Genomic DNA, 24,993 nt, shown 5'->3' on the forward strand with positions numbered 1-24,993 from the left:
GTCCATCCGTCGTCACTCGCTCGCTCATATTCTCGGTGCAAGGCGACTTCACCACCAGTGAATCGTACCTGCCGCCATAAGAAAGTGCATATATTGTGCCTGTCCCGTTCGCAACGCCAGAGGTGTATATCAGGATGTGGTGTTTGTCACGACTGACTCGACTCGGGCCAAGTGTCAATTAGGTAAGCATTCAATCAACGATCAGAAGCTGCCATTGAATGGTTCTTTCAACTTCTGAGATACACAGGAGTAGTACCATTAACTTCGACCAAGGAATCACCATCCAAGTCTAGATCTCAACGACGGTCCATTCTTGTTTGTCTTGCACCCAAACAAAAGAGGTCGCAAGTGGTACAAATGTTGTGCAAGTAAGTGGTGTTGAAAGACAGGCTAGTAGAGCTCGAGTTTAGCACTACATGCATTGTTCGCCTGGTGAGTAGTACTGTCAGGCCCCGGGAATTCGATTCAAGGATTTATGTAATTAACACTACTATGTCCTTCCGGTTAGTTTGAGTACTAGCGTCTCAAATTTTTGATTGGGTAACCATTATGTCTAACCAACTTCTATTTGACAGCCATGGGACCGAACAAAAAAATGCATTTATGTTGACAAGCTTCGAGTTTCGGCGTGCTTTCGTCCCCTTAGTCTTTACTACATTATTGAAATTGAGATGTCATCGAGACCTGACAGCTTGGCAGAGGTCTCTTTGGCTACTCCTGACACTCTTTTGAACAGTAATACTAATCACCCTCCTGGGATTTCAACTTCCGAGACAGCAACTCCCTGCGAGTCCTTCATCTACACTTCATACAATTCTTCTCCACTATTACCATCTCAACACTCAGGTCCTTATGGAGAGGAAATCAAATCCTCGCCCCGTTCGAAGAAGGGTGCTGCATACGCACGCCCCGTTCTATTGTTTCTCTCCACTGTTCTAGTAGCAGTTGCGGTGGTGGTACCAGTCTACTTTGTTGTAATCAAACACCAGCATCATGAGTCGGACATAACCAAAGGAACAAGTTCTTCAAACCCTTCGTCCGTTGGTTCTCACGCCGGCCCAACTTACGGGGCAAATGGTTCTACGGTCACAACCTCTGACGGATCGACTTTCACGTACATTAATCCTTTCGGAGGATATTGTAAGTAGATTTGTGCTTGCATGACCGGAATTCCCGAAACATTTCATATGATATCGCTTGCTTTACTCTCCCGTTCAAGTTGCTGATACAATGCTCACAGGGATAGATGATCCAAATGATCCGTTTAACGACGGTGCACGTCCTAACTCATGGACGCCACCGCTGAATGAAAGTTGGGTCTGGGGCACAAATAAAGTTTACGGGTAAGCCTAATCGGCACGGTGTAACCTTCTATGAGAGTCTTACATTTGCGAGTTCCTAGCGTAAACATCGGCGGCCTCTTCGTTCTTGAGCCGTTCATTTCGCCCGCTTTATTCGAGAAATATCCAGAAGCCATCGATGAATGGTCACTAAGCACACTCATGGCCTCAGACACCTCCAATGGCGGATTAAGCCAGATTGAGGATCATTACAACACGTTCATCGTAAGCTCATCACCATGTCGTATGAGACGTTAATCAAATCGATCATCGCAGACCGAACAGGACATCGCAGAAATTGCCGGCGCTGGCCTGAATTGGATACGTTTACCTATACCCTTTTGGGCCATCGAAAAGTGGGATTTTGAGCCTTTCCTCGAGCAGGTTTGCTGGCCGTAAGTGATGGTGTGAGCATCCCAATTCACGCACTAACGTGTGGTGCTGTAATTTTGTTCAGGTATATCTTACGAGTCCTTCAATGGGCACGGAAGTATGGCCTTCGAGTCAATCTTGATCTTCACACAATTCCTGGCTCTCAGAATGGTATGTTGTGTCTCCGAAATCGCTGTTGGGTAATCTAACCAACTGCTCAGGTTTCAACCACTCCGGCAAGTTCGGGAAGATTAACTTTCTCAACGGAGTTATGGGTGTTGCAAACGCTCAGCGCGCTCTTGGTTACATAAGGATTATTGCTGAATTCATTTCACAACCTGAGTGGAGGAACGTTGTACCGGTTTTTGGCATCATGAATGAAGCTAGGGTTGCTGTCATCGGCATGGATCAGATGACATCTTTGTAAGTTCTTGCCACGTTATCTTCTGTTTGTAGTCCTCAAATGATATGTCTATCAGCTACATGCAAGCCCACGATATGATTCGCAACATCACGGGTTATGGGGAAGGAAATGGGCCGTATATCGCAATCCATGATGGCTTCCAAGGTCTCTCGACTTGGGCAGGGTTCTTGGAGGGATCGGATCGGATTATCTTGGACACTCACCCTTATTTCGCTTTCAGCGGTAATTCCAACCCCGCGCCGATAGCGACAGGAACTGGTGTGGATGCTGGTGGAATTTGGCCAGCCCTAGCTTGCTCGAGGTGGGGGACTGAGATGAATGCTAGGTAATCGCTGAGATTGTGACTTATTATCAAGCTAATACGTGTCTGGCAGTCAAACAGGGTTTGGTGTTACCTTCGCCGGCGAATTCAGTAATGGCTTCAATGATTGCGGACTGTACCTCAATGGGGTTGGGAACGCACAAGATGTGGCGCCGTCATGCTCTCTCTATTTAGACTCATCACAATGGAATGATACCATGAAGGCTGGGCTCCAGCAATTGGCATTAGCGAGCATGGACGCCCTTCAGGACTGGTTTTTCTGGACCTGGAAGGTAAGCTTCGCAAATTTCGACCTTTTCATTGAACAGAAGAATTGAGCGTGTTTCGAAATTATTATCTAGATTGGGCCGTCATCTAATAATACGATTGCGGCTCCACTCTGGTCGTACCAGCTAGGATTGCAACAAGGGTGGATGCCCATTGACCCTCGCATGGCTACTGGGACTTGCGCTGCACTAGACGTCACCGCTCAACAGTTCGACGGCGTTTATAAGCCCTACCAGACCGGTGGGCCTGGTGCTGGGACAATCAATCCCGTTTTAGTATCTTCGTATGGCCAGTATCCACCTACATCCATCAGTGGGCTTACCGCGGGAGCTACACAATCTTTTCTTCCTACTTACACGTCGACAAGTGCCATCCCGACGCTGCCGCCACCTACCTTTACTCCAAGTCCTCCGAGTTCGGTCGTCATCGGGAATGGATGGTTTGATTCATCTGATACTAGTCTGGCTGCCACAGAAGTCGCTGGATGTACATACCCTGATGCATGGGATGCCATCAGTGTTGCAATGCCCACTGCCCTTTGTCCTCCCACCGCGAGTGCTGGTGCCAGCGTAGTTGTCACCTCTGTCCCTGCACTCGCGACTTCATCTTGATTACCGACTCCAGGACCTTAGGTATCCTTACTGGGGCAACAAATACTGTAGATATTAGCAAAGGACTCCTGAAATTCCCTAGTGAGATGAGTACATTACCTTTAATACATCTAATGTGAGATTCGAAGGCCAACACCCGGCGATTTCATATTTGATTGAATCGTTCTCGCGTAGTGTTGACTCGACTACTCGTTTCAACTTTTCATATCGTCATCTGCCTGGTCTTCTTAAGTAATCTCACGACGCTCTTCTCAAGGAATTGAAAGAATCACCAATACCCATCGGCCGTAGAAACATGAAAGCATGAAGTCACATTCTGCAAATCAGTTATAGCATAAACGCAGGACATCCTCTGCTAAGGTTGCTCGCCAGCTCTGCGAAGATCCACTTTACTGAGTCGTATCTGTGGATTTTGGGGTCTTGAAGCAATCATAGTAAAGTTACATGCGATAGTTCAAGCTTCAAATGTTCAAGTCTGAACCTACGGCGATTGTTCTGCATAATCCATCTCGTCAGAGTGCCCGTACATGAAAAAAAATACGATTAACGTGCAAAAAGGTAAAAGGTATACGGTGCCAATAGCTCCCTTTCCGACTACAGGTTTGTTTTCCTCTTGTGGGCGGGGTCAGCTCCGGGGATTTCAACGTCAATCAGTTCTCTTGTCCACACCCATGTCGCGGCTGGGAGGACGAGCGGTTTCCTCCCGTCGAAGCAGCACTCCGATGCCCCTCGCAACAAGACAAGTTTTCCATCCATCTACTCGCAGAATCCCATATGTCATGGAAGTGAGAGATATAGCTCGCTCGTGATCTGAAATACAGCATTATTAGGAGTATTGGAATAGGCTGCACATGTCAGATACCGTGCCGTTCCACTATTTTTTCTTCCCTCCTTTGCCTTTCCCACCAGTCTTTCCTCCGTGCGAGGCGGCGGCAGAAACAGTGCCACTTTCAGCGCCAACAGCCGCACCCTGGGTTGCACCACCTCCTGCACCCCTCCGTTTTTTCCCTTGAGTATAGCTAGTTCGCTCAGACTTCTTCAACCATCTTTCTGGATCCGGTGGGGGCGACACGCCTGGTATGATCCCCTTCGGCACACGTTTTGTCCTCAATTTCTTTTGGAATTCCACAGCCTCCGGCTTTTTCGTGAGTTCTTCCACAGGAGCGAGAATCGAAGCTGGTTGGGAGAGAACAGGTGGTGGCGCAGATTCTAACGTTGAGGCGATAGAGCTGGGGAGTTGAGACATAGCTTGCATAAATGTAGTTGTGATGAAATCCTGATGCGATTGGGAGGCTGGTAGATTGGTGAGAATGTCTGCATGTTCATCTGAAGACTAAAGGCGGTACATATACGTGAATGAGTTGTCAACTACCTGCAAAGCGCGCAACGTACAGGATCAGCTGTTTCAAGGAGTTCGTTGTAGATGTCCAGGGATGACTGGTACGATCCTTGGCGATAGCTCTGGCAGATGAATTACTTACACCCTGATATTGAAAAGACACGACCAGATGCTTACTAACTGAGCCTCCAAGTGCATCGCACCTCTCTGCTCTGCCTCTTTCCCAATGCTCTTTATTTCCTTTAGCAACTGGACAGAATCTTCTTCTCGCTGGAGACGATATAATGCGTATGACCGCTCAAATAAACACTGTTCATTTATTTCAGCGATAAGTGTAAGGGCGGTGTCATACTGCTCGGTTTGAAGTAGCAGGAAGAGCTTCGTCCGTAGTGCATCGCGATCGCCTGGATCTAGACGCAAGACTGTATACTTCGTCAATATCGGATCATAAAATTTTTGAAACTGCATCACTGACTCTTATTGCATGTACGAATCGCATTTGTGAAGTGCCCACCATCAACTTGAGCGCAGAGGGAAGTAAACAGACGTTTTAGTCTGTCCGCTAGTGGAGCAGGTTGCTGCTTTTGTGGACGACGCTGTCTTGAGGGAGTCTTGGAAGACGTCTGGCTTGCCTTGGTTGGGACAGGTTTAGGCGGCATCTTTGGTCACGTCGGAGTCGTTGGCAGCGATGAACGTAGTCGTGACTCGTGAGCCACGTGTCACACTTCCTTTCTTGAATTAAATGTGACATAATCAACCCGATTCCTGTCACTGAATGAGAGTATTGTTCACCCGCTACCATCAGACAATGTCGACAAAATTGTGAGTCTTGTGCTATATCTCAAACATTTAGCCTTCAATAATGACATATAGGAAACCAGCAACCGACGCGAAACTTGATACTGACACCCGAGACAAGATGGACGCAGAGCAAGAACCAGACTCTCAGCCTGCAAGAAAGCGGCCTCGCATTGACCTTGGTGTCGGCGAGCGCAAGCGAGGCAAGAGCATGTTTGGTATTGTTCTTGGAACGCTGAACAAGGCGAAGATTGAGGACAAGGAAAGGAATGCTAGTGAAGCAGTAAGCATAACCTGTACGCGCGTTTTACTCATTGGAATGACATATGTTTCTTTTCAGGCTAAAAAGCGTCAGATGATAGACCAGCGGTTGCAAGCTAAGCTTCGAAAGGAGACTGACTCAGTTCGACGCTCTGAAGAAGCCAAGAAGGACAGGAACCTCGCCAATCGAAAGGAAGAAGAACTTCAACTCAAAGATTCAATCGTGCGTTTCACGTTCATATCCTTCATCTTTCGAGAGCCAACGACCTTATCTTGCAGTATAAGCTACGAAGAACGCATTTACCACTCTATTCTCACTTCCTATGTACATCTGACGACACCCAGTCCATTGATTCTATGGAAGACCAGCCGTCATCAATAACTCTTCTAGCTTTGCCCACACGATCGCACCCTCCGCCTCTCTTTTATTTGCCTGCGATACTCACAGCAGCCCAGGAAGCATTTTTAGAAAAACGTAAATCCAAGGTGAGCTTAGTATCTGTAAATGCACTGCGGTAGATGGCGTGATATCTACTTTCGCCATTGCATACGTGAATCCGGTACTAATATCTACTACCTAGGTCAAGGAAACAGCCGAATCCGAATGGTCCACCTTCCGCGGGGAGCGCACTGCCGGTATCGACGAAATCAAGGAGCTCCGACTACGTGTTGCCGATGAGGACGCAAGAAAGAAGAAGGAAAAGAAAGATGAAATCGATGCAGACGAAAAAAATCAAATCAACAAGGACGAGGAAATGACCTCTGAGGAGCCCAAGACTTTTGAATCGAAGGCGGAGGAGCGTGACTCAAAGACGGAAGAAAAACCCGAGGAACGCGAATCAAAGACGGAAGAAATGGAGGTAGATGTTGGTACTAAGGAGGAATCAGGCATGCGCGCAGACGATGAAGATGCGGTTGAATACTGATTTAGGTAAGTAAGTCGAAAGTATAAAATTTGTTGGGCATTGATGATGGACCCTAGATTGAATAGTACAACTGTGGGTAATCATTTGAAGGTGGTACAGTATATTTTTTCTGTTCTAGGACACTCTTGTGCGCTCAACTTGTTGTTCTAGTTGTCACCTGTAGTTCGGTCAATATAGTCAGGTGTCAGAATTGCTCATGATAACCGATGAGCCAATGGCTAGGGATGCATTTTCCCAATGCTAGGAGATGGTGTTATAGTGTCTATATCCATCAAGTTCAAAGTTGTTGATATCTGTCTCGGGCCAAGAAGAATAAACCACGATGAGATAATGTTGGCCTTGGCTTGGTAGGGTGATAATCATGCAGCATGGTTCCCGTCACGGCTACTGTGTCGGTTCCAGTATGATCATTGATTTTGGCCGTCCCGGACCCTGAACCCCAAGTACGTAGCCACCTATCTGTTGTGGCGGTCACTATACTCACCCCCAAAACAGCATGACAGATATATTAGGATTGCACAGCGACCTGCCACCGGTGGCCGGATATTATTAACGCCTGCAGCAAGTGAAATCACACATGATAGGTGTTGTTGTAGGCGGTGACAAGGTGCATTATACCGATTGGCAGGCCACAACATTCTTCCTCTGAACTTGAGACGCTCCTCCAACAATCTCCAGCGTTAATTAAGAGCTGTATTTATCCTGACGTATTTAAGTAAGGATGCTTCACTAAGTATTGTGATCCATCTGGCCCCGCGCGTTAAAGTAATAAGAAAAACACCGTCATCTTGTTTAGAAACCAACTAAAAGGTAAGTCCATGTGAAGTTAATAATTCTTTCTGTCTTGCTCATTTCGCAGCCAAGATTGGTAGCTTCCTCTACACGCCAGACCGTTTGGTTGTTTGGCCGCTCCGTGCTGCACTGCTACCTGGTATGTTGCCTTGTGCGAGGTCATGACCGTCACCTTACCTGCGTACCTGTTGGCGCATCAGCTCCAGAACCGTTGGTCTGTGGACCAATCTGGGACCATGCCAACTTTCACCATTCCCGCGCATTACGTGCCACATACCAGCCCTCAGATCCCCTGGGTCGATAATCGCAGTTTTAAATTATCTTCGTGGCCGTTTCACAGGATTCTTCAGCCAATCTGGAGTTTCCGATGGTTTCGCCACGAATGACTTTTGGCCTGGCCTGCCGTTAAGCGATACAGCTTGTTTCACTTACGATGGCAACCAGCCATGACACACCATGCCGGTGGTCTTGAAGACCCTGAACGGCAAATTCCTTTGCTGTTCGCCGATGGAAATGCCGTCGCCGTCGCCGGAGAACCTTCCACAGAAATCTCTTGAGAAGTTCACAGCAAATTAGAGCAGGTACCTGCAATATATCCTGTGAGCGACCAGCCATCATCTTCGGACCCAATCATGTGCAATTGGAGGTCGGTTGAGGATGATGCCAGGTCAGTCGTAGCGGTGATTATTCCCCACATTTGACGTTCACGAAGAGTCCAGAACATCGAAACATCCATTATGATCCCGGAAACGACACATTATTCTAATCTCAGACGAGATTCGTTGACATATTAGAGATAAAAAATGGGTATAATTACTCGCGTTACATTGAACGAAGTGGCGCGAAATGTGAATCTGACGTTATGACGCAGTAGAAAAGAGCGAATGGTAGATCATAGCGATGATAACAAGTGTCACAACTGACGAGCCTGTATGTGATTTGCGCCCTGCGCTCTGTGCTCTGCACGAAGGGGAAAATTGAAGAAAATGCGTAATCCCGTGACGAATATGAAAACATCAGTTCCTCTTGATCCCGAGATGGGTCTCTCGGACGTGACGCAACGCAGTGTCGCGCCGCATGTTCTGAATGGCTGCATTGCTGCGTTTCCGGTATTCGCAACCTCGCCAACGACATACATTTGGCGCATTTTGAGCCCCTGAAAGATGACTGCTCCTGAAATGCGTCTGGAATGCACCCAACGGCCCTTCAAATCCACAAGTCTTGTTTTCTCCGACAAGCCAGCCACAAGAGAATATATTGGACGGCGAATGGTGAGTTCCGTGGGTATGAGATCTACTACGACGCCGAGAGTTCTGGCGAGAACGTGAATTACGGTGAGGCAGATCTTCATGTGGTTGGATGGATGGTTGACGATATGAAGGATGACTTATATTGCCTCCATGACTTATACTGGGATATGAAGACATTTCAGCTGAAGTTAAAGGTTGCGGCTCGCGTTGTGCTCGCGGGCCATGATACGATTCAGGACAATAGGAGGATGGATCAGGGTGGGACACTTCACGGCGGTAGGAGGACGACTCATGGTGGGAGCTAGAGGATGCGTCTGAATTAGGCGAGGCGTATTGGGACGGATAAGGAGTATAGCCATCTAGACACTGCCTGTATATGGGGTACTTGTAAGCAAAGCAACTACTCATAGATGATGACGAGGGGCATACATTTGTTGTGGATAGGATGGCGAGTAATTTGCATCTGTAACCGGAGTACACCAGAATTCGACACCTCCCTGTGCGGTGTTATGGTGCTGGGTACCAGGATATCTTGCGGGGTTGTGGACAGGACCGCTATAGGCCAAGCTGTGTTGAAGCTCGTATGTCGCCTGCATGTAATTGGTAGTTGAATAGTAGTTTTGCGACGGAGCTATATTGTCCATTATGGTATGGGTGGTAGTAGCTTCTCCCTGTGGTAGGGGGATCTGTCGGATGAGATGTCCGATTCCGGGTAACCATTCATATAACCGGGGTGGATGAATGGGTTGAAGGGATAGTTCATCATATTGGCGGCGGAGCCAAAAGCGGCACCGCTATTCGGTGAGGTAACAGTGCGCGTTCTGCCAAAGGAGGAGAACCTGCTTGCCATGGGGTTGGCCGATGTTGAGGAATCAGAGGGGGGGAAAGTCGGAGCGGGACGACTAGTTATGGTGTGAGATATCTTTTATAGAGAGGGAAAGTAGACTAACTTAAAGCTTGACATCGTATTCGGGTGATGGTGATGATATAAACTGGGCTCATCGTCAAGGGGAGACAACGAGTTCTGTAATGTGGAGGAAGACGCCATTGAGAAAGATCAGTGTGATGGGGAAGAATATTCTTAGGACTCCTACCATTCCGATGAGATCGTGTGAGGGGTTTCAACGAAGGTGTAATAAACAGTGTAACAGAGTATTGTATGGAGCGTTATAAGGAAAAGAAAGAGAAGGGGGGAAGTGAAAAGGGTGCACTCCGAACTAATAAATGACCACACAGCAATAGCCAATTCTCCAAGTTGGGGTACGGGCAAAGGCCTTGCCATCATGGCCTAAGGCCAGCCCGACCACCAGCCACCGACCACCAGCCAACGGGGTAGATAAATTGAAAGTTCTGTTCTAGAAGACATAACCGACCAAGCCACCATCAAAAAAAACACGATCCAAGGATTAGGAGATCTAAAGAGGGTAATGGATCCGACGACATCCGAACATCGGAACACGCTTTTCGAAGGTAAGAGTCTGGGACGTGAATCCAGCTGACAAGAGAAGAGCAGATAATAGCAGTATTCCCTCAGGGATGAAATGCTGTGTCAAGGAACATATGCAGTCAATGAATGCAGCATCATAATGACGCCTGATGCAAACGAGACCAACATGGCGAACAGAGGCAGCGGGTAAGTGGGAGAAAAGTAATGAGATAAATAAAAGACGCTGAGCACCGAGCTCTGGTTTATTAGTATGTGTCTGCCGTACGATAAGGGCACGCGAAAGGAGTTTTCCGAATGTCGTGATCATGGGAGCAGGAACTGTACGTGAACGTTTGTAGTCCATATGGGCTACATAGGAACACTATCAGCTAATTACTTACTGAAAGAACGGATGAAGGACGTAGTTCCTTGTATTTGTGAGACAAGTACCTAATCAGATACTAGCATCACGCACATGCAGGGCTCCTCAAGTTCCAAAGGCGCATTTGAAGAACAAAAGTAACTTTGTGAAGCATTGGCAGCGTGGCAAACGCATGACCATGTTCCGCGAATAAGTTAATTACTAACCCAGCGCTTATACTACTAGTAGCGGTCCTCTTCGCGGCGAGCAAAATAACTGACTGACTTGCGCCGTGTTATACCTTTTCAGTCTGCTTTGTATCATTTCTTATGCGGAGAAAAAAACGACCAACAGTGCCATTTCTGACCTAGAGTTGAAGATTGAAGATCGATTGATCGGCTGATAACGTTCTCGAAGAGAGATTGATGTAGAAGTGTCGATCATTGGTAAATCATTCATATTTTTCCAGGAGTATCCAGCGCAGACCGCCAAGTGCCCTCGAGAGACTGTTGCCCTTCCATAGTACTTCAAACGACAAAGTACGTGCAGCGTGACGTAATAATGTAATAACAAGACCTCGAAGAGTCGAAAACTTTGTCAACTTGGCTCCGACTCACCCGACTCGGAGTAGTACGGAACAAAGACTTCCAGGACAACTTTTTGGGGCTCGTCAATGCCAACATGAACAGCAGCGACGATTCATTTACACGAAAGTTGTCACCTAAATCTCGACTCAATTTACACCTTAGGTCGTTCACTACCATCTTTGCTTGTCCAGATATCTGCCACCTGCGCTTATCTAAGTCAAGGATTTCATCAGTGCATACACCCTCCACCACACCAAACTCCACTCGTCCGTAACTCGTTACTCGCTTCTTCTCCGGTGATTGAAGGTGCGGTTTTGGCACCCACGCCTTCATACGACCACAATCGTCTTTTGCCAAAGCCCGCCCGCCTTCCCTCCACCAAATTCATTACACGTTTTCCTACCGACAACGCCAGACACACCGTCACTGAGTTATTTAACACCGATATTTCCGGCCTTAACCGCTCATATCTATTGGTGTCATCATCGCTACGCATTCAAAAACACGAGCATGCGCCAATACCACCGTCAATGGTCGTCACCCTCATACTCGCGAACAGCAACAATGGCTTAGACGTGTTATCTGTTTCGTTAAACTTTAAAAAAACATGAAGACATGTCCCCTTCATTTTCTTTTCCTTGGAAGTAAAACTTTCTTATCTCTCGTTACGTCGTGTGTTGTCTTGCGCTGTCCTTCAGAAACTATGGTCCATTCAACTGACGTTATTTAGTGAAGGTTGGACCTCGCAAACTGTGTTGGAGAAAGTTACGAATCTTTTAGGCATCATCGTCTTCATTGTCCTACTCATCGAGCTCGCAGTCTTTGCGCACGGCATCTATTTCTAACCTCAGGGCCCGTGAACGGCGTCATCTATTTGCATCTTGCCCATAACCCTTGACACCATTGACCAATCCCACTCTCCTGTCTGGGACCTGCAGCCTACATAGCCACGCCGTCGCTGCCGGTTAATTTCTTTTCTTTGGAACAACGCATCAAGACCAGGCAGTACGTGACCGTCCGCACCAAATCCAGTGCCAGATCCCCATCGCGCTCGCAGTCGGCATCCTCTCCCCTTGTTGTCTCTTCCCATCAATCCTATTACGACCATTGGCGCGGCCTTCACATTCTTTTTTCAGTGATTTCCACTGCATCCCATATTATTTCTCCTTCTCCTAGCTTACAGCTCCACCTCATATATACTACCCTACTATATATCAATATCCACATACATGTTCCTGTCATAATTTTACAAACCAGAGACACGGGAATTCAACCTGGTTTACGATTAAAATTTCATCATATAAAGACAAAACACTGTCAAGGGGTGGCAAACACGAGGGAGATAGTGGCACGAGGACGAAGAAGCTAAAAGGTGATGTATGAAGAAACGCTGCCCCAAGGGATGCGAAGACTCCAATCGAAGTTACAGCGTCTGTCGGTGCCAGTATCCGTGGGCTGTACCAGGAAGTAAAAACGCACGGAGGGGTTGAGGGCGGAATTGGGAGTAGCTAGCTCGGCGACAGACGTTTAAGGGAGTGACGCGAACGTGGCAGAACAGCACAGCCTGAGAATGGGTACCGAGGGCAGTGAACTTCGACCCAAGAATAATAAGGAAATATACTTACCGAGCGGTGATTGAGGTCTAGGTTTGATGTAATTGATGCGTTCAGGACTTATGTTTCCCATCTTCCTAAAGCAAGAAGTGGCAGGAGGGCCCTGGCGCAAAGTCGGCGTGAGCTTGTGGGGCGTAGAGGCAGGGCAAGGCCTCATGAGGTTGTAGTTGCAATTGAGCCTAATGCGTGCATGACGGACCTTGTTCTTCGACTGCCACCGGCGCTTGAGCTGAAAGGCGTATGATGTTGAGCAGTAGACCAATATAATTAATGTTGGTCGGGCCGTCACCCAAATCATAGTCATGTCCGTCGTCATGTGGGGAAGTATTAGTTTGGCGCCAACAGTGGGACTTGGGTACCAGTGCGTCTTCGCCATCGTGCTGTATCGCGATGTCTCGAATAGCCACAGCCTGAGGGAGGGCCGCAATGCGCACTGTGGGGTGATACAAGTACAACTTGAAATTCGGCGCATTACGCAACTTATATTGTGACTTCCATTATTGAATATTGCAACGTCGGACTTTTCATGCACGCGAAGTTGCTAATTCCCCATGTCACGATCGCCTACCATCATCATTACCCATCTTGCTCACAGGTACCCCCATATACAGGTATTACTTACCGAAGAAGAACTTCAACTCAAAGATTCAATCGTGCGTTTCACGTTACTATCCTTCATCTTTCGAGAGCCAGCGACCTTATCTTGCAGTATAAGCTACGGTAACCTAGGTCAAGGAAGCAGCCGGATCCGAATGGTCCACCTTCCGCGGGGAGCGTACTGCCGGTATCGACAAAATTAAGGAGCTCCGACTACGTATTGCTGATGAGGACGCAAGAAGGAAGAAGGAAAAGACAGATGAAATCGAGGCAGACGAAAAAAATTCAAATCAACAAGGACGAAGAAATGACCTCTGAGGAGTCTAAACCTTCTGAATCGAAGGCGGGAGAGCGTGACTCTAAGACAGAAGAAAAAACGGAGGAACGCGAATCAAAGACGGAAGAAATGGAGGTAGACGCTGGTACTAAGGAGGAATCAGGCATGCACGCAGACGATGAAGATGCAGTTAAATAGTGATTTAGGTGAGTGAGTCCAAGGCGCTTTGTCGAGCATTACTGATGGACCTTAGATTGAATAGTACAACTGTGCGTAATTAATTTGAAGGTGGTACAGTATATTTCTTCCCTGTCTGGAACACTCAACTTGTTGTTCTAGTTGTCACCTGTAGTTCGCTCAATATAATCAGGTATCAGATTTGCTCATGATGACTGATGAGCCAATGGTCAAGGATGCATTCTCCCAACGCTAGGAGATGGTGATATGGCGTCTATGTCCACGGTGTTCGAATACGCCGCTTCTTGTTCCGGGCTAAGTGGAACAAACCATGATGAGATATTGTTGACGTTAACCTGGTTGGGTGACACATGCAGCATGGTTCTTATCATGGTTGCTGTGTTGGCTCTTGTCTGATCGTTGATTTTGGCCGTTTCGAATTCTGGACCCTAAGTACGCAGCTACCTCTATCCGATGTGATCACCATGCTTATCTCCAAAGTAGCATAGAAACAATTCTAGAAACGTCCAATAACCGGCCACTGACGGCTAAGCACCATCGATCACCTACAGCAAGTAAGGTCCCACATACTAAGTCTTGTTGGAGACGGTGAGAAAGTGCCGTATATCGGTCAAGCTGCAAGGTTTCTATCCCTGGATGTGAATTGTCCTACAACAGTTTCCAGCGTTAATCAGTCTAGCATGACTATATATAAGGGTTTCTTGCAGGACGCTTCACCCAAATCTTGTGGTCCGATTATCCTGACGCCATATACCAGACCATGAAGAAAACAAATTATTTGGAGACGAGCCAGAAGGCGAGTTGCAACATATCAAGTTAATTCCATTACTGTTCATCTTTTGCTATGTTGCAGCTTCCTCCGCCGGGCACATACACCAGACTATTGTGATGTTTGGCCGTCTGGCTTCGCTGCTTCATATTGCACTGCCGCACCTCAGACTGATGGTATGTTTCCCCGTGCGAGATCTTGCACATATCCTTATTTGCGATTCCCTCGCAGTATCCTCACTAGGACTGTCGTTCCGTGGACCAATTGGGGACTTGATTTTATCTATTCCACCACGCTTTGCGTGCTGCATACCAGCCCATCTGCTGGATATGAATCTCAGTCTGAGTTTATTATTGGAACCGGTTTCAACGGGATTCTTCAAGCAACCTGCAGACCCGCCACAAATGACTTTCGACCTGGCCTGCCGTTAAACGATACAGCTTGTTTTACTTGGGATGACAACCAGCCCATTCCGGTGGTTTTTAGAAACCTGAACGGCAAACTCCTTGGCTGGTACCTAAATTTCATGGCCATCGGCGAAGTGCCTTGAACAGAAATTCTCGAAGACGTCTCGAGAGAAGTTTCGGAAGCATTCACATGCACAGCCGATGTTCACAATAATCTAAGCAACTGGCCATCATCTTCGAATCCAAGGATGCTTGAACAACGTAAGATCAGTTGTAGTGATGATCATTTCACGCCCGTGACGTTCATGAAGGGTTCAGGACACCAATCCCTCGGTTCTGACATCAAAGAGAACGCGCATTTATTCCAACACCAAACGGACATTCTTTTTACTCGCGATAGCTTTCAGGTGAGGCTTGTCGTTGTAATTCCGAGGGCAGGCTCATCAACAGAAACAAGGCTCTTGACAACCGACTAAAAATAAAATACAATCGTATTTCGTCCAAGTATACCAAAACATGAACTCGCGACCGTACTCATTTCGTTACATGACAACAGAAAGAATGGAATGATAGCGATACTAACAAGTGCAACGATACACAACCCTATACGCAACTTGAGGCTTGCACTCGGTACCGAAGGAGAAAGGAAACTGAAAAACGCACAATACGAACACAAAAAGATTAGATCTTCCTCTTCCTCTTCATTTTTAGATGTTTCTCCCGAACATGGCGCCACGTACTATCGCGCCGCATGTCGTGGACGGTTGGATCTGCGCGTTTTTGATACTCGCAACCTTGCCAATGGCATCTATTTGACGCGTTTTGAGCACCTAACAGATGTTTGCTTGTGACATGCTTCTTTAAATCACCCAGTGACCCTTCAAATACGCAAAGCTTATTGTTTTTGTCAAGCCAGTCGCAATGAAATGTAGTGGACGAGGATTCTTGTGAGTGAATGGATGGTGAAGGTGCCATATGCGGGGCTGGCTGATATGGAAGACCAGCTAGTTGCGAGCCATGCTGTGTCCCAAAATCATGGGTGAATGATTCAGGGTAGGAGCTGGAAGACGCAAGACCTGTATTGTGAGGGACATTTTGCGGTAAGTGAGGCCTGTATATGGGGGTACTTGTGAGCAAGATGGTTACCCGTAGATAATGGCGATGGACGTACGTTGGCAGTGAGCTGGATGGCGGGATATTGTTCCTTGGTACTGTATTGTGGTACTGGGAGCTATGGGAGCTTGGGGGGTTGTGGAAAGGGACGCCGTAACCTGTGTATTGGTTTGTGGTGTTGCCATTTGGTGAGTTAGCAATGAGCGTCCTGCCTGGGGGAGCGAAACTCTTGGCCGATGTTGATGAGCCAGTAAAATCAGTCTGACCGGGGAAACTAATCGCGGTGTGAGATGTCTGTTATAAAGGAAGTAGTAGTAGACTAACCGTGAATCAAGGATTGGCGTTGCATTCGGATGGTGGTGATATAGACGTCTAGATACTATGAGCTCGTCATCGGGGGATATTGTCGAGCTCTGTGACATCGAGTGAGACGCCTTTGAGAATGATCAGTGTGATGTAGAAGGATAATTTGAAAAGTACTACCATGTTGACGGCAGGGAGAGGTGAAATAGACATTGTGGCATAGTGTTGCTCGGTTATTTTCTGAATATTCCGGCGTTCTTGTCCTGTGGGATAGTAATGAGGAGATGCAGATACAAATAAGTAGGAACCACTGATACCAAGAATTGAGGCATTCATCGATGGGCAAGGGCGGGACATCATGGTAGGGTGTTGGTGTTGCTCAGAGGGCTGCTGAACATGGCGTGCTTGTCCTGTGGGTGAGAAATGACGAGATGTGATACCGGGTATTGGGGCAGTCGACGATGGGTAAGGGGGTGTCATTGCGGTAGAGTATTGCTCAGAAGGCTGTTGGATATGGCGTGCTTGTCCTGTGGGTGAGAAATGACGAGATGTGATACCGGGTATTGGGGCAGTCGACGGTGGGTAGTAAGGGGGGGACATTCTGGTAGAGTATTGCTCAGAAGGCTGCTGAATATAGTGTGTTTGTCCTGTAGAAGAGCAATGAGTATATGCAGAGATGATGGGTAGGACCCACTGATACCAGGCATTTGGGAATTCGGAGATTGGTAAGAAGGGGGAGGCATCATGATAGAGAAGCGGTCAGGTAGCTGTTTAATACGATGTGCTTGTCCTGTAGAAGAGCGATGAGGGGATGCAAAGATAGATAGGTAGGACAAGAAGAAGGGAAGGTGAACCAAGTGAGCCTGCAACAGAGGCCTTAAAAGCGGGCAGAACGGCCACGATCAATGCCACCAGCCAACCGAATAATTTGAACTTGTCATTCTAGAAAATATCTCCGACCAGACCCAGCCAACGTCAAAGTGAATGCTGTGGTGATTGTCCACGGATAGGCGTATGTTGGATAAAGGGGGTAATGGCGGTATCACCGCCATGGAACACATGTTCTTGACGGGCAGAGTGTAGCATAGTTACTCCGGCTACTATGAGTCGGATGGAGATCAAAAGGGACGCTGGGGTTCCATAGCTGAGAAGGTCTTGTCCCACATGGGATTTCATCCTCAACGGACATAAATTGAAATAAAAAAAGGGTTAGCTAGTAATAAACGGCGAAAACTGGAAACTAGGATCTAGGTCCCTCGATCGATTGAAATATGGCGGAGAAACAGTTGAATTTGAAGTTGTGGTACTACGCTTAATGCAAATCAGTTAAATCAGAGGTAGCGGATTTTTGTGGGTGATTGTAGGTGAGTACTGTGAGTGGGAGAAAGCAAAGAGATAAAAGACGCTGATGAGTCTGGTTATTATGGGTTTAGTCTTGTGATAAGCCTCGGCAAGGGAAAGGACGTGTCCGAGCCTTTTGATCATGGGAGTCGGATCATTACAGCACAACTATGATCAGCTAGATATTTCATCAATTTGATTGATCAAAGTGGATGAGACTCAAGGTTTTTTTTCTAATTTGTGGCGGTGGGCAACTAGTTGGCACTACGCATGTGCTTATTGCTCGAGCTTGATCTCAGAGTCGAAGTGTGTAAGAAGTCTCATGTGGGCTTTGAGAGGTCGTACCTAAAAAGGACTGTTCCTTGTAAATAAGTCTATTGTTACCAACCCAGCGTTGGATAGTACTCGCCTCCGCTAAGTTCGCGGCGAGCAATCGGTAGGAGAATAGTAACAGCTTGGGGTAGTAGTCACAATCGACGATCGCGATTGTCCTCGTCTCTTCCTATGTGGAGAAAAAAATGACTCAGTGAAAATTTCAGTTGGCAATCACTTAAGAGGCGTCGATCATTTAATATCACGGATCTCCAGCCCAGACTGACATCGTCATTGCCCACTTACTTCTGATTAATCTGCGAAGAATCGATAAAACCATATGCTGAAAAAACTAAAATATCAGACTAAATGCAAACGTAGCAATGACGTATAAAATATACTATGTCTAAACCCACCCATCGAATTCAAAACCAACGCATTTTGTCTCTGGCAGTCAAAAATAGATAGCTTAGCATGGAACATGCTCAAGTCGTAAATCCAGGTCTTATGGAAGCACCAGGGCCGCAGTTTGATCCCTAGCCTAGGGAAGACAGTCCTCCAAAGGAAAGAAAAACTTCCCATCATACCTTCGACGAAGCGAGAACACGGAGCAAGGGGACAGGCCGGTGTTCACATTGTATTATTAGTATCACTCGCAGTGCTGCAGGGACCCCAGTCTCCAGAACTTTTAACTTGAAAATGGTTGACCCTGAGCCCTGAAATCGTGTTTGCGCTTTTCAGTCGATAATATCGATATTGTTATCCCCGGACTGCCTCAGACGGTCCGTGGAAGTTGCCGGGGTGCGGCTCTGCTCCCGCTAACTTCAGTCCATGGAAGTTCGAACTGGAAGATGGCCTCCGATGTTAAGGCACCGGGGTATACACGGAATCAATATTGATAGCAAATTGATAATGATATAATTTAAACGCAGAGACCGTTTACCCTTGTTTATTTACCAAGTATATATAGCCTCCTGTCCGCTCGGGGACAGTACTAGTACGTGCCATGTGAGCGTATACGCGTTTGTGACAAAACTCCTCGTCCAGGTAAGCGCGAGTACGTTAAGCGCCGTCTTGGGGTGTTTGGGTTTTGTGAGTGCTCATACTGCCTTGGTCTTTTATGTGATCATTTGGTTCATGAGCTTTCTGGTCGGAAAGCCAAGGTTGGGATCCGGGAGATCACCGGCACCACAATAACAATGCGAGCACAGGACTGGCCATGGCCAACACTTCTACCAGCCAACAGGGTAAATTGAAGGTCGTATTCTAGAAGACATGGTCTGCCAATCTGCCATCAACATATTTGAGTGGCATGTTTGGAACAAAAAACCAAGGGGCCGTTACAATGTCGCCGGAACATTACAGGTTTGATTGGCGCCTTCGAAGTGCTTTGAGTACAAGATATCGAAAGACTGCTGCAGCGGGCTACGTTGAATGTGAGGCTGTCAAAAGGCCATGCCCATTAGAAGATTAACGTCCCCATTATAACAAGAGACTTCCCGTATATAGGCGGACCAACAAGGAATAACATTTTCCAAATTAGATGAATATTCTATGCGAAAAACCAAACCGTAGGTCAACGCATTCATGGATGAATCGATGATATATATCTTATATCAGTATCAAGCATTGCAAAAAGTAATTGACGACGAAGAATCTGCACTCAATATCGCAACTGACGTACTGGTGGGAGCTCAGCTGACTCGACAAGAATGCATCAACAGACAACCACGATGACAACACCTTTGCCGTGCGCAGCTCCGAGCCTTCCCAATCCACCCTGTGGCCTCCCGTGGTAAGTTTTGTTTGCAAGCCAGAACAATCGAGTTTACATTACAACCATGGACCATGGGCTTTCATGCCAATGCAAAGGGCCCTGACATGGTTGCTGTCCTACAAACACAGAAGGTAAATTTGGAAAATGAGGGAATTTTCGCATTGGACGCCATCCGGGATCCCTTGGCAAGCGCTAGCATCAGGCTCGTCATAAATATGGGAGTGTTGTAAAGCCGGAAACTTTTTTGCCAAATAATAGATCCAAGGATGGCCAGACTCATGATCATTACAGTAATACTGTTCAAGTTGACGATGAAATCTGAGTCTAGCGGCGAGCGCTATGTTGTGGGCAGAAGCCGCAAGTCCGCCAGCCGGTTCTACCAAACCGGTTCTGTCCGACAGCCGAGCCTCATGCGGCAGAATACGGCAGAGTGAACAAATGTCGCGACAACAATCTGGTCCTGGATGCTACAACTCAGTACTCAGTACTCAGTACTCAGCACTAGTCCTGCACAACACTAGTGCAAACACTGTCCAGATACTCTTTGCATCCAAGGTCGCGACAACCAACTCCCAAACGATCTTATTCACAAGTATAGAACATGCCAGATTCTCTTCGTTACCAAAGGCCGGGTTAATGGAAAGCCAATTCGTCGACGTCATGCATACTTGCACACCAGTGCCCAGCCTGGCATCAACATCGATGTAGCTGCTGATTAGAAGCCAATTTTACATGGGCATCACCAATCGCACCTCAGACTCGGAACATCAATGATAATCTTGTGCCACAGGTCCTGAATCCATACCACTTGATGGGATCGATGCAGCCTTTGCCCTACAAGGCTGTCGACCAAAGTTATTCCACCGAAATCAGTTGACGAGATCATGGTAGGACGACGGACAGTGGGATGCGGACATGCTAAAATTTTTACTTGGCCTCTTTACCAACTCTTTACCATCTGTTCTTCGGGCCATACGACTTGAACATCACTCAACCCAGTCCCACTCAAATATTTGCCTGCCATTGGCCAACTCATTAAAGTGTTCATGGCCTGCTTGTCTTCAACTCCGATGGCAAAGACTCGACTTTTTATATCTCTAGCCAGATCTTTCTGTCATACCTACACTGATCAGACTTACCACACTGGCACCCAGCGCGTATTCTGCTCTTGCAGAAGGTTAGATGGCGTGTTAGTCAAGAACCCTAACCAGCGATATGGAAGGAGGTCAGCACTATAGTGGTCGCCGGATGTCTCATTGAACACTAATCTAAACACGCAGTCAACATGCATAGACGGTGTGATGGGTCTGCCTGCGCAGACTGCGCCGCAGAACATTAACACTTCCATCTTTCATATCAGGAATGCCATGCCAGTATCTCATACAACTCCAGCTGTGATCGCTCGATTATACGCTCACAATAGGAATGAAGCGAAGTAATTACAGCCACAGTGGTCTCACCGAAACTTCTACCATTTTTCGAGACCATACTGACCGGCAACCCGGAAGTGAGACGCTCGGCCTTACTTTTCGGTTGCGACCGGCGCTTGAGCTGAAAGGCGTGTGATGTTGACAGTAGACCAATCATGATGTAATTAATGTGGTCAGGTCGTCACCCAAATTATAGTGATGTCCGTCGTCGCGCGCGGTGCTTGCAGTGTGGGGAAGTGAGTTCGCCTTGCGATGACGCTAACGGTGGGACTTGGGTACCAGTGCATCTTCGCCATCATCTTGTATTGCGGTGTTCCGAATAGCCACAGGCAGGGCCGCATAGGGCGATACAAGTACAACTTGAAGGCGCATTACGGAATTTACGTTACGACTTCCATTATTGAATATTGAATAGTGCAACGTCGGACTTTTCATGCACGCTAACTCCTCACATCACGATCACCTTCGTATGTAATTTGCATGTTCGACTCTGCATTTTCTTATGGGTGTGAGCAACAAAACGTGTCTTGAATAGTTGGACTATCTCCGTGAGTGCCCAGCATGTGAAACCATGAGGCTGCCATATGTTGATTAGTCGCTAATAGGTGCAGACTTTATTGTCTTTCGCACGTAAAAACTGATATTAATGTTGCGCGTGTCTAGGTGCATGCCTACAATGATTCCAGTTATCTAATCGTGGACAGCATGCTTTTCATTTCTGGGGGTTGCCAGCTAGCATAGGTTCACGACTTCTCCGGTTATTGGCATCTACCTTGTAGGTTCGGCCGGTCAAGGCTTAGCTCATTAACGATCTTTGCCTCAGTTCTGCTGTGTAAACCCTTCTATGGCTGCCTACTACGGACTCTTCTTTGTACTGCATTGAATCTGTGCTTTGGAACTGGGTGAGCCCTTCCTGATTTCTGATACGAATGCGTGGAGATTTATCTTAACGTGAACGATTGAAGCTCTCCGTGGTCTTAAGGGGGCTCAACCAACTCGTGGTGCTGGTGAGGCAGGATCAGGCTCTCCGGCATGCATCAAGTCTTGATCCCAAATAGTATACGGAGCTTCATTTGACCTGCGCCCTATCAATTTCAACCACTCGTATGGCTGATCTATCCATGTTTCCCACCTGGGTATTGCCCCCAAAAACATAATGTCTACGTTGAGGCCACGATCTTGGCATGATACTCATCGTGTCATTTCAGCAGGACGGGGACCTCTTTATCCGCACGGGAGAACTTTTTCGAGTTTCAAGCTTGCCTACTCAGACCCTGCCGTTAGGAAGCAAGTATACGCATGTACAGTTCAATTTACAGAATGGCCATGCTCTCCGTGAGCTTCTGTGCATTGGCTCCGTGCTGTCCCCTCCTTGCGTTAGCCAGGCCTTCTCCTTGCTAACCTAATGTGATCTAAGACTCGTCGCTTAAACAGGTGCAAGGCATACAAGCGCAGGGGCTGGCTTCTGCCATGATTTAAAGACGAGGATTCCAACTGTCACAACAGAATCGTACTCCTCTCCAGCTCCTCCACCCTCACCGACTACCTATTACCAATACCAACATGACTGACGTTCTTGGTGTTCTTGTCATCGCCCGTAATGGTGACCGCACAGAGTACTACCAGGACCCCAACACCTATGAGAGCGCCTACACCGAAAGCACTGCCCTTGGTGCTGTAAGTCACTAGGTGTACGGCCCAAAACTTCCTAGCTGATGCAGCTTCACTACAGGCCGAGTCTCATCAGCTCGGATCATTCCTTCGTTCCACTTACATGTCCTCGTCTTCTCCTTCATACATCGCGGACATGAAAACCGACCTCGTGGACACCCATGAGGTCCACGTCCATGCCAAGGCTGGCGGTGAGGGTCCCGTAGTCTTTGACTCCGCTATCGCCCTCCTTCAGGGTCTTTTCCCTCCCAACCTTGCCAACAAGATTGTTCTTGCCAACGAGACCACTGTCGTTGCTCCTCTTGGCGGTTATCAGTACGTTCCCATTGAGACTGTCGAGCCTGGTAACGACAGGTCCCTTGAGCCATGGACCGACTGCCCGGTAAGCAATCCAATCCGGACCTGGGGAACCACAATCTCACCATGACCTGTAGGCTTTCGAGCAACACATCGCTGATGTCTACTCGTCTTCTGAGTTCCGGGAGACCGCAAAGGCTGCTGCTCCTTTCTTCGGTTCTGTCAGGGATTACGTTTTCGGCCGCCCTACTACTCTTGAAAATGCTGTAGGTTACGCCTCTCATTCTTTGATACATATGCTGATCACCTTTATGATTTAGTGGAATGTGTGTGGGCATCTAACTTAGGTCGCTGATATCGGGCTGAACTTCTTCTAGATTCACGACTACATGTCGACTGAGCTCTCCCACAACAAGACATACGCTCACCGCCTTCCCCCCACGTTGGTTGAGCAGGCTCGTGGTTATGCTGACTTCCACGAGAATGCCATCTTCTCGGACAAGGATGTCGGTGGTATTGGTAACTGTGAGCCGATTTCGATTCACGTACGCTGTCCACTACTAATCTTGTTGTTGCTCAGTGGCTGGCCGCACAATCCTCCACACGGTCTTGAGCTCCCTCACACGGATTGCATTCAACGGTGACCCTCTACAGTTCCTCCTCATTGAGACTTCCTACCACCCTTTCATCTCTCTATTCCACATGCTTGAGATGACCAAGGAGAACCCTGAGATTGCCGCTATCCGTGCGTATGATCTCACTTCAATGCATTCAGCCGATTAACGCAAGGACTACAGCGAACTACGCTTCTGCTCTTGCCTTCGAGCTCCGTCGCGGACCTGCCCCTGAAGATCGTGACTTCATCAGGATCAAGTTCAAGAACGGTACCAACGGCGGCTTCGAGACCTACCATGCTTTCGGCCACAGGTCTGACATTGCTGCAACGGAATTCATCTACAGGATCGAGGTAGGCACCTGCGCTACTTTTGAATTTGCTTGTCTCAATACCACTGTTCCAGAACTACGCCATTACTAGCCAGAAGCAATGGGCTGCTGCTTGCAGCGCAGGTTTTGAGGATGAGTGGCTCCACATTGGCACCAAGAACGCGATTTCCAGCACTATCTTTGCCGTCCTGGCTGCTGTCTTCCTCCTCGGCATGTTCATCCTCTCCAAATTCATCAAGAGCGCCCGTACCAGGGCTCAGAACACTCGCATTCGCCTTGCTGACGATGAGGTAAGTCAGCCGCACCTACTACCTCAGAGCCAGTACCCCGATTACGGAACGCTTTCCACCGTTGGTCCTGGTATTGTGCCTTTCTGAATCGTGCTGACAAACTGTCGTTTCCTCTTTCTTGTTCATGATAGAACGTCATCGCTCAGCCTGCTTCCATGAGCGAGAAGCAGCGCCTTCCCTTGTAAGCGCGGGTTTAGTAGGGTCGGAGAGGTTGAAAAATATCTTCACTACGTGCTTCAGCGGGGGTGTGTTTCTTGTTTGATTGGTATTTGGACTGCATCGCATTTTTTCTTTAGACTCTTGCCACATTTTTTTCTTCTCGTTTGCAATATGACTGCTGTGTAGTTTACCATATGGGACTGGGTCTCCATAGTTATGAAAACTCACTCATTTCTCGGACCTTTGCATCGCTTGCTATGATGTTGTGATCCCGGGATTCCCTGTAAGTACTATCGCTGCCAGACTTGCCAACGTAAATCACTGAACCTAACTCGAGACTCTCTTTTGTGGTCCAGCGTTCAAAATTTGATAATTCAGTCATCTCATAAGGGCGCAGTCTTTACTAATGTTGAGTGTT

At 47.6% G+C, this 24,993-nt stretch overlaps 7 protein-coding genes across 7 annotated transcripts; 3 read left to right on the forward strand and 4 right to left on the reverse strand.

The window, feature by feature from the left end:
- Positions 1-671: 671 nt before the first annotated feature.
- F5891DRAFT_1235117 (glycoside hydrolase family 5 protein) lies at positions 672-3,600 on the forward strand (the record flags this gene model as incomplete). Its single annotated transcript, XM_041369623.1, has 10 exons — positions 672-891; positions 940-1,140; positions 1,241-1,343; positions 1,403-1,565; positions 1,617-1,735; positions 1,798-1,883; positions 1,934-2,135; positions 2,192-2,461; positions 2,511-2,730; positions 2,800-3,600. 10 exons carry the CDS (start codon positions 672-674, stop codon positions 3,334-3,336), a joined length of 2,121 nt encoding a protein of 706 aa, XP_041224504.1. The 3' UTR covers positions 3,337-3,600.
- A 577-nt stretch (positions 3,601-4,177) lies between these two features.
- Positions 4,178-5,376, reverse strand: F5891DRAFT_430560 (uncharacterized protein). The gene is made up of 4 exons (XM_041371795.1): positions 5,151-5,376; positions 4,853-5,097; positions 4,729-4,797; positions 4,178-4,669 (listed from the first exon to the last, which is right to left on the reverse strand). The coding sequence occupies exons 1-4, from the start codon at positions 5,332-5,334 to the stop codon at positions 4,211-4,213; spliced, it is 957 nt and encodes a 318-aa protein (XP_041224505.1). The 5' UTR covers positions 5,335-5,376; the 3' UTR covers positions 4,178-4,210.
- A 218-nt stretch (positions 5,377-5,594) lies between these two features.
- On the forward strand, positions 5,595-6,660 carry F5891DRAFT_1129224 (uncharacterized protein; the record flags this gene model as incomplete). The annotated part of the gene is made up of 4 exons (XM_041364370.1): positions 5,595-5,756; positions 5,814-5,957; positions 6,014-6,220; positions 6,316-6,660. 4 exons carry the CDS (start codon positions 5,595-5,597, stop codon positions 6,658-6,660), a joined length of 858 nt encoding a protein of 285 aa, XP_041224506.1.
- Positions 6,661-8,468: 1,808 nt separating this feature from the next.
- On the reverse strand, positions 8,469-9,346 carry F5891DRAFT_1190118 (uncharacterized protein; the record flags this gene model as incomplete). Its single annotated transcript, XM_041367246.1, has 2 exons — positions 8,469-9,072; positions 9,132-9,346. The coding sequence occupies 2 exons, from the start codon at positions 9,344-9,346 to the stop codon at positions 8,469-8,471; spliced, it is 819 nt and encodes a 272-aa protein (XP_041224507.1).
- A 3,048-nt stretch (positions 9,347-12,394) lies between these two features.
- On the reverse strand, positions 12,395-13,309 carry F5891DRAFT_430703 (uncharacterized protein). The gene has a single exon (XM_041371796.1). It carries the CDS (start codon positions 13,159-13,161, stop codon positions 12,604-12,606), a length of 558 nt encoding a protein of 185 aa, XP_041224508.1. The 5' UTR covers positions 13,162-13,309; the 3' UTR covers positions 12,395-12,603.
- Positions 13,310-15,410: 2,101 nt separating this feature from the next.
- Positions 15,411-17,585, reverse strand: F5891DRAFT_1040608 (uncharacterized protein). Its single transcript, XM_041362030.1, has 7 exons — positions 17,048-17,585; positions 16,671-17,000; positions 16,534-16,616; positions 16,375-16,484; positions 16,109-16,324; positions 15,601-16,048; positions 15,411-15,540 (listed from the first exon to the last, which is right to left on the reverse strand). Exons 1-6 carry the CDS (start codon positions 17,097-17,099, stop codon positions 15,619-15,621), a joined length of 1,221 nt encoding a protein of 406 aa, XP_041224509.1. The 5' UTR covers positions 17,100-17,585; the 3' UTR covers positions 15,411-15,540; positions 15,601-15,618.
- A 4,729-nt stretch (positions 17,586-22,314) lies between these two features.
- F5891DRAFT_1235134 (histidine phosphatase superfamily) lies at positions 22,315-24,677 on the forward strand. Its single transcript, XM_041369624.1, has 7 exons — positions 22,315-22,890; positions 22,946-23,266; positions 23,319-23,447; positions 23,559-23,706; positions 23,762-23,926; positions 23,979-24,148; positions 24,201-24,677. The coding sequence occupies exons 1-7, from the start codon at positions 22,777-22,779 to the stop codon at positions 24,501-24,503; spliced, it is 1,350 nt and encodes a 449-aa protein (XP_041224510.1). The 5' UTR covers positions 22,315-22,776; the 3' UTR covers positions 24,504-24,677.
- Positions 24,678-24,993: the final 316 nt, after the last annotated feature.

This window comes from Suillus fuscotomentosus (assembly GCF_016647785.1).
Source record: "Suillus fuscotomentosus strain FC203 chromosome Unknown F5891scaffold_35, whole genome shotgun sequence".
Classification (NCBI taxonomy): domain Eukaryota; kingdom Fungi; phylum Basidiomycota; class Agaricomycetes; order Boletales; family Suillaceae; genus Suillus; species Suillus fuscotomentosus.